This window comes from Cucurbita moschata, unplaced genomic scaffold (assembly GCF_002738365.1).
Source record: "Cucurbita moschata cultivar Rifu unplaced genomic scaffold, Cmos_1.0 Cmo_Scf00044, whole genome shotgun sequence".
NCBI classification, from domain to species: Eukaryota; Viridiplantae; Streptophyta; class Magnoliopsida; order Cucurbitales; family Cucurbitaceae; genus Cucurbita; species Cucurbita moschata.
In genome coordinates, this window is record NW_019268560.1 from 3,129,444 (window position 1) to 3,137,963 (window position 8,520).

General features: G+C 40.0%; 1 protein-coding gene across 3 annotated transcripts; it reads right to left on the minus strand.

The window, feature by feature from the left end:
- Window positions 1-5,042: 5,042 nt before the first annotated feature.
- LOC111434314 (G-type lectin S-receptor-like serine/threonine-protein kinase At1g11300) lies at window positions 5,043-8,431 on the minus strand. 3 transcript variants are annotated; one of them, XM_023071747.1, is made up of 7 exons: window positions 6,997-8,431; window positions 6,805-6,912; window positions 6,547-6,731; window positions 6,104-6,314; window positions 5,766-6,006; window positions 5,518-5,668; window positions 5,043-5,433 (listed from the first exon to the last, which is right to left on the minus strand). In XM_023071747.1, the coding sequence occupies exons 1-7, from the start codon at window positions 8,300-8,302 to the stop codon at window positions 5,122-5,124; spliced, it is 2,514 nt and encodes an 837-aa protein (XP_022927515.1). In that variant the 5' UTR covers window positions 8,303-8,431; the 3' UTR covers window positions 5,043-5,121. The 3 variants fall into 3 exon arrangements, with proteins under 3 accessions (XP_022927515.1, XP_022927514.1, XP_022927516.1); XM_023071746.1 differs by having other exon boundaries at window positions 6,805-6,915; XM_023071748.1 differs by lacking the exon at window positions 5,518-5,668 and having other exon boundaries at window positions 5,384-5,433; window positions 6,805-6,915.
- Between the last annotated feature and the right edge of the window lie 89 nt (window positions 8,432-8,520).

Below are 8,520 nucleotides of genomic sequence, written 5' to 3' on the forward strand. Positions count from 1 at the left end.
GTAGGCCCGATAAGACATCGAAGGGAATGCTTGGAACCGGACCGGTACACTAAGTGAAAGTAAGATCGATCTCACTCACACACTCATGAACATAAATGAATAAAAAGACAAAGAATTATTTAGTTTGGAGAGAAGAAATTCGGCGACATTTATAAGTGGTAGTCGTAAGAGTGTATCTCCTCACACTCTGACACTGCAAAGTTTCTCTAAATTGCTTATAGACAAATACAAAATGACATTCATTCCACGTCTCATGACAATACAATACAAATCTTTATATTGGCATAACAACATTCATTCTCATATATAAATCAAGATGATTCATGTACTAATACAAGAGATAAACAAAATGAATCCTACGAACACATAATCGAAGTGAGGACTGTACCAAAAGTATTCATAAATCAAATCTTTATGACAATTCTCAACAAATTTAGCCAAAAGTAAATTTACAAAATTTGTTATCCTATCCTATCTGTGAATGTTTGCTGAATCACCACACCTCAATGGGGGTGAGAGTTCTCTTATTTATAATTATTTTCAGAATACAGAAATATGGTAAATTACAAATATTATGGAAATAGTAATAAAAGGAAAGAATAATAAATGAATGCAATATATTTGCCTTTAATAAGAGGGCAAATATGGTAACCCGTAATGTAAGGCAAATATCTAGATATTTGCCTTATAGTGACGGTCAACTATCCTTAACACCCCCCCGCAAGCTGAGCGTCGGATTTGAACGAACGTAAAGCTTGGATCTGAAAAATTCAAAGAGAGGTCGAGAAATACTCTTTGTGAAGATGTCAGCAACTTGGAGATGAGAGGGTACATATTGTGTGCGAAGTTTGCCAGCGATAACAAGTTCTCGAAGGAAATGATAATCTAGTTCAACATGTTTGGCCCGCTTGTGAGAAACGGGATTAGAGCTCAAAAAAATAGCACTTTTGTTGTCACATAAGAGTAAGGGCTGCTTTGAAATAGGGACCTTGAGGTCATGCAAAAGATGCGTAACCCAAAGAAGTTCAGCAGCGGTTGTGGCAAGAGCACGATACTCAGATTCACAGCTGGAGCGTGAGACAGTAGGTTGCTTTTTGGCACTCCAAGAAACCAGATTGTTACCAAGATAAATAGAATAGCCGGATGTAGAACGACGAGTATCGGGACAACCAGCCCAGTCAGCATCCGAATAAGCGACTAGCGTACTAGGAACATTGGATGGACGAAAGGTAAGACCAAAGTGGAGTGTTCCTTTGACATAGCGAAGAATACGTTTGACAGCAAGAAAGTGATCTGCAGTAGGGGCATGCAAGAATTGACTGACAGAATTGACAGCATAGGCAATATCTGGACGCGTAATAGTCAAGTACTGAAGGGCGCCAACAAGAGATCTGTAGAGAGTAGGATCAGAGAAAGGAGAACCATCAGCAGTCAAGTGTTGAGAAACAACCATAGGAGTGTGAACTGGTTTGCTATCGAGCAACTGAGCACGAGTAAGAATATCTCGAGCATATTTTAACTGACTAATAAAGAGACCATCAGGAGTGGGTGAAGCTTCAAGACCAAGAAAGTAACTGAGAGAACCCAAATCTTTGGTAGCAAACTCAGAATGAAGCTTGCGAGTAAAGCTGTCAATAAGAGATGAGTTGTTGCCGGTAACAATAATGTCATCAACATAAAGAAGCAAATAGATAATGTTAGATTGCTGATGAAAGACAAAAAGGGACGTGTCAGCGCGACTGCAAGAAAACCCAAGTGTGAGAAGAAATGAGCTAAAACGCTGAAACCAAGCACGAGGAGCTTGCTTTAAACCATAGAGGGCTTTCTTTAATAGACAAACATGAGTGGGAAATCGAGGATCAATATACCCAGGAGGTTGTTCCATATGAACACGTTCAATAAGAGTTCCATTGAGAAAAGCATTCTTGACATCAAGTTGTCGAAGAGGCCATTTATTTGTGACTGCAATAGAAAGCACAACACGGACAGTGGTAGCTTTGACAACCGGACTGAAAGTGTCAGTGTAGTCAAGACCAGGAACCTGAGTATAACCTTTGGCAACAAGACGAGCCTTGAAACGCTCGACAGATCCATCAGGCAAATATTTAATACGAAACACCCATTTAGAGCCCACGATGTTGGTGTTAGCAGGGCGAGGAACCAAAGTCCAAGTATCATTTTGTTGTAATGCTTGAATTTCTTCATCCATGGCAGCCACCCAAGCAGGATTCTTAGCCGCAGATTTGAATCCTTTTGGCTCAGTGGATGCAAGAAGAGCAGAAAGAAGTCCAGATGAGCCCAAAATACCAAGATTTGCTGGATGACGAGTCTTGAATATACCAGCTTTGGCTCGTGTGATCATAGGATGAGTGCCCAAAGAAGAGAAATCAACAGGAGGTTCAATAGAGGTCGAATTAGAAGTCGAAGGTGGCAAAGTGGAACCTGCAAGAGAAGTATCAACCTGCACAGACTCATCTACAAGGTCAGAACAAATATCACACGGGGATGAACTGGATCGAGGAGTTTGCGGTGATGAAGTGGTAGGGGGGGATGAATCAATATGATGAAAATGTGGTTCTAAGAAATTTGAAATAGGAATAGAGGAAAGAGGTTGGGTCTGGGAGCTAGGGATAGCAGGAAAGTGGGTTTCATCAAATTGAGCATGACAGGTGATATATAGCTTAGTGGTGGCCGGATCAAGACAGCGAAACCCTTTATGAGCAGGACTATAACCCAAAAAAATACAAGGAATGCTGCGGGGAGAAAGCTTGTTAGGCATATAATCACGCAAATAAGGATAAACACGACAACCAAAGGGATGAAAATTGTCATAATGTGGAGTGTAGCCATAAAGGAGTTCAAAGGGTGACTTACCTCCAAGAAGTGGAGTAGGCAACCGGTTGATAATATAAGCTGCAGTGCTGAAGGCGTCAACCCAAAAACGAGAAGAAAGATGAGAGTGAAAGAGAAGGGCCAAGCCAGTCTCAGTCACATGACGATGTTTTCTCTCAGCACGACCATTTTGAGCAGGTGTATATGGACAAGAGAGTTGATGGTGGATGCCAGAATTACGTAAATGAGTTTTGAAACAAGTATTAGTAAATTCGGTACCACCATCACTTTGAAATACCTTGATACGAGAAGAATATTGATTTTCCACAAATTTTTGAAATTGAAGAAAAATATCAAAAAAATCAGATTTAAATTTTAAAGGGTAAAACCAAGTGAATCGAGAATAATCATCAATAAAAATAACATAATAAAGGAAACCCGAATTTGATTTGACGGGAGAAGGACCCCAAAGATCACAATGAATAAGATCTAACACATGAGACGACCTACGTTCATTGCGGGAATAAGGCAATCGATGACTTTTTGCAAGCTGACAGGTATTACATAATGATGGAGAAGGCAATAAAGACGTAAGAGAAAGATGACCTTTTCTATTTAAAAAAGAAATAACAGAATGATTCACATGACCTAGACGAGCATGCCATAAATCATATGAAGCACGTAAAGATTTGTTTCTAAGGGCTGAAATAAAAGCAGAGTTGCCGCGCTCCAGCACATATAGCCCTCCATCTCTTTTACCGGTTGCCACCACCCTTCCTGTTTGACGATTCTGGATAGTAATAAGATTATTAGTAAATGTAACGGAGAGAGGAAAATCAGACGTTAATTTACTTATGGAAAGAAGATTTTTAGTGAGGTGAGGGACAACCAAGACATCTAACAAGTGAATATTTGGAACAGGTGAAAGAGTACCGGTGTGGGTAATGGGTAGGGAAGCACCGTTTCCTACAATCACAGAGTCCTTACCCGTGTAATTTTTAGACTGATCCAAAATAGATGGGTCGGCAGTCATATGGGCCGAAGCTCCAGTGTCCAGAAACCAATCAGCAGTATCGGGTCCAGCAATAGAACATGACGTGTTAAAGGCTTCAGCAAGGTGAGCATGAGAAGAATCAGGTCGAACATACCGTTGGTTGCAGCGGTCAGCATAATGGCCCTCTTTGCGGCATATTTGGCAGTGAGGTGGTCGACGACCTTGACTTGAGTGGGTTCGTCCTCGATTAGAAGAGTTATTTTTGTGAGAATAAGAACGACCTCGCTGGTTGGTAAAGGAAGCAGGGTGGCTTCCATGGGTGCGACCACGATTAGTGACTGTGAATGCTGTAGGAGTGGAGTTAGAGGACTCAAGGGAGAGCTGAAACAACTCAAAACTTTCAGCTTTAGAGACTAAATCTGCAAAACAGGGGATAGAGGTAAGAGCCATCTGAGCAGTAGAAAAAGCTGAAAATTCGGTGCCGAGTCCACGAAGGAACCAGTGCACTTTATCAATGTCCTCGACCGGTCTGCCAATGGCATGAAGTTGGTCACAAATTTTTTTGAAGGCACGGGCATACTCAGCAACAGGTTTGGTGCCACGTTTCATCAACTGCAAGTCATCCTTGAGTCTCAGTTCACGAGCTTTCGACTGATGGCTGAACGTAGTTTCCAACGCAAGCCAAACATCACGTGCAGTAGGGAGACCAACGACAACAGCCATGGCTTCCTCAGTGAGAGAGGAGAGCAGGAGACAGAGAAGTCGTTGATCGGCTGCTCTCCATGCCAAATATTTGGGGTTGAGTGTTGAAGAGGTTTCTGGTTCAAAGCGAGGTGGTGGAACCCTGGTTCCATCGACATAGCCCAGCATGTCTTGACTCTCAAGAAGAGGGAGAAGTTGGCTTTTCCAAAGAAGATAATTGGAGGAAGAAAGTTTGATGGTGATCATATGGATTAGAGTATTGAAAGGAAGAAGATGATAAGAAGATTCGGAAGCCATAGAGAAGAAAGGATCAGGGTTGTTAAACCGAAAGGGCTCTGATACCATGTGAATGTTTGCTGAATCACCACACCTCAATGGGGGTGAGAGTTCTCTTATTTATAATTATTTTCAGAATACAGAAATATGGTAAATTACAAATATTATGGAAATAGTAATAAAAGGAAAGAATAATAAATGAATGCAATATATTTGCCTTTAATAAGAGGGCAAATATGGTAACCCGTAATGTAAGGCAAATATCTAGATATTTGCCTTATAGTGACGGTCAACTATCCTTAACACTATCTAACATATTATCGGGGTATGATTGTGGTATGAGTAAGATTATTTATAGAAAAATGGTCTAAATTTTGTTGAGATGAAGATGTCGTGTTATTGTCTTGTGGTCGACTAACAAAGCCAGGTTGCTTTGGAGAAGGAAGATCTACAATGTCACTGTTGATCATTGAGATAATGGTAGAGACATTTGGCCGATCGTTTATGAATTCTTGAACACATAGCAACCCTACATGAATGCATTTCAAAATCTCTGATTGATAGCAGACTTTGTAGATTGTTGGCTCAATCAAAGAAATAAGATTGTTTTCCCTCCGTAGCTTCCAGACCTGAAACAAAATTAAAATTCTTAATTGAAATCTTTAATTTCAACCTTGAATTTCGAAAGTATATTTTTCTTTCTGTCAACATACAAATTCCAATAAATTTAAGGTATGATTTTCGAGGTAGAATCCTGTATTTCGTCTCCCACTTATGATTTCAAGTAATAGAACTCCAAAACTGAACACATCTGATTTCTCTGAAAATTGACCTCCCATTGCATATTCAGGAGACATGTACCCGCTAAATTAATAAAAAAACACATTAAATCAGTTTTATGTATCTATATATCAATTATAATGAATAATAATAATAAAAATAAAACAACGAGAGATCTTACTAAGTTCCAACGACTCTTAAAGTGTTTGCTTGAACTTCATTACCACCAAAAATCCTCGCCATGCCAAAATCAGATATTTTAGGATTCAAATCTTTATCTAATAGAATATTACTTGCCTTTAAATCTCTATGAATGATTCTCAATCTTGAATCTCGATGAAGGTAAAGGAGGCCTCGAGCAATTCCATCGATAATGTTGTATCTCTTCCGCCAATCCAATATTAGTTTTTGCTCGGCCGAGCCTACATGTGCATAGATTTAATTACAGTTAGAAAAAAAAAACATATTTTTTAAACATTTAAAAAGTCAATATTCTCTAGAATCATAAGTCCCACTAACCAAAGATGAGTGCATCCAAACTTAGGTTGGGCATATATTCATATATTAATATCTTCTCTTCTCCTTCGATGCAACAACCAAGAAGCTGCACAAGATTCCTATGTTGTAGCTTTGAGATGACTCTCACTTCATTTAAGAACTCTTCATACCCTTGATTAGACACTCTTGAAAGCCTCTTTACTGCTATTTCCTCTCCATTTAGCAGTTGTCCCTGAAAAGGTTACGTAATAGTTCAAGCTTCAAAGTTTTAAAACGTGTTTACTAGACACTCTTATAAGAAATGATGGATCATATTGGGCGGTTACAAATGGCATCAGAGTCAAACACTAGGCGATGTGCCAGTAAACACGTTGGGCACCCAGGAGGATGGATTGTGAGATTCCCACCAGAATAATATGGGCGTAGTAGTGGGGTTATCAGATATGTGTACAATCAATACCTACTTTATACACTGGACCAAAGCCTCCCTGTCCTAACTTGTTGCTTGGGGCGAAGTTATTTGTTGCAGATACCAACGTCTCAAAGTCATAAACAGGCAGCTCCTCCAATTTAACGTCATCCTCAATCGTATCGTCCCTTCTCAACTTCCAAATCTTTTCCTTTGAACCCGTACTTGATCTGTTCTTCTCTGCCATATGCCTCAAATCTTATTAAGCCATCAAGGATTACATAACTGTAAGGAAGATTAGGCTATGCGTTACCTCGTTTGCGACTCTTCCATCTGCACCATATATATGTTACAATGATGAAGATGATAAACGTTACTGATATCACTATGCCTATAATGATACCTCTTTGGCCTTTGACATCTTCTGTGGATCAAAAACAAAATTTAGTTGGAAACAGAATCTAATAATCTGAATGATGGAAGTTTAAGGAGATGATATCAATACTTGTATGATCCAAGTCTCCATATGGCAGTCGAAGGTACAGATCCGTTCCACCGCTCTCAAACTTTTGTATATCAATCAAATCCCCTTTCCAGAGCATACAACGAATACCATTTACATAAGCATAAGCACTACACGAACAATTCTCCAAGCATTTGACTCTGCAATCCTGTATTGAAGAAAAGGAATCAACCCACTCTGCCAAAAATGGAACTTTAACCAAGCTCTCCACGTGAAATCCATCTTCCTCAATACTGGTTTTGTTGGACATGTCGCATTTTAATGGCGTGTTTCTCACACACCCATTACTCCAATTTCCTCGATTCCACTCCTCTTCATGCTTTGGGTTAAACCCTGTTAAACACCTGCAAACAGGGGAAGCACTTGGATTGCAGATCCCAAACGCCCCACAAGCGCCATAGAAATCACACGGCGTTTGTAGAGCGGACCAACCAGCCCTCCAGCGCTTCTCCTGAAAATCCATATACGTTTCTTGAACATTCCCTTGTGGGCTTAAAGACAAGTAGCCGAAATTTTCATCCTCATTAAAAGTGGCGGAAAGATAGTAAGTTTGATCATCTATGTCAAGGGTATATCCAGAGAGATAAGTTGAATCCATGTTGGGTATGCCAATGAAGATTTGACCATTCCATGGACCAGATCGCCAATACGTCTTCTGCCCATTCCAAACTACACCTTCAGGAATATTGTGAAGAACATGGAGCCCCAAGGAGAAGCTTCCCATGGATGGATCGGAAGGGTTGTTCCATGAGGTAAGTTGTATTTTTTCGTTAGTTCTTGTGTTCGTCATAAATTTCATGGAAGCTAAGAATACATCACATGGGTTTTTGAAACTCTGCCAGATAACCATCTTGGAAGCGGAATCTTCCAAAACAAGGTTGCCGGAATCTAAAATTCGGGCGCTGACGTTGGTTGCGGAGGAAGAAACATTGGTAGACCAGAGGAGGTTGCGGTTTCCATCCAACACGACAAGATTCCCATCCTCGGAAATTGTGAAGATCCCGGAAGAATCTTTGAGAGGGTTATCTCTGTTGGCTACCCACACTACAGTTTGTGGAGAAATTTGGTTGTTGAACCAGATTCCGACATGGCGATTCGTGGAATTAGCCGGTGAGAAGAACCCTAGCTGGAAGGAACTGGCATTTGAAACTATGGTTGCAGGGTCTTTAATGGAGGTTGTTGATGTGATTGTATCTCTGCTCCCCGAGCTGAATCTTGTACAGAAATATGAAAATGAAAGAAGAAGAAGAAGATGAGTTGAAAAGCTCAAAAGCTTCTCGGGTTTCATGGCTGTTGTTGGCTACAAATTCGTTTAAACTATGGAGAAAATAGTCCGTAAAACAGAGGCTTTGTTTGAGATCAAGCGTTGACCTGTACACTGTTTGATCATATTCCTTCAGACCAAACAAATTCAGTGGATTCAGCTGGTCGTCCAATCTTAGTCATATCACTCTCTTTGATTTTTTCTTTTGTTTTTTTTTTTTTTTTTTTTTTTTTTTTTTTTTT

What these genes read in the sequence shown, in the direction of transcription:
- LOC111434314 (XM_023071746.1), bottom strand. Translation starts at nt 8,302, where the DNA reads ATGAAACCCGAGAAGCTTTTGAGCTTTTCAACTCATCTTCTTCTTCTT. An exon ending in GCTTTGGTCCAGTGTATAAA is followed by an intron (nt 6,315 to 6,546) that starts GTAGGTATTGAT and finishes TAACCTTTTCAG; the next exon opens with GGACAACTGCTAAATGGAGA. An exon ending in CCTTAAATTTATTGGAATTT is followed by an intron (nt 5,434 to 5,517) that starts GTATGTTGACAG and finishes ATTTTGTTTCAG; the next exon opens with GTCTGGAAGCTACGGAGGGA.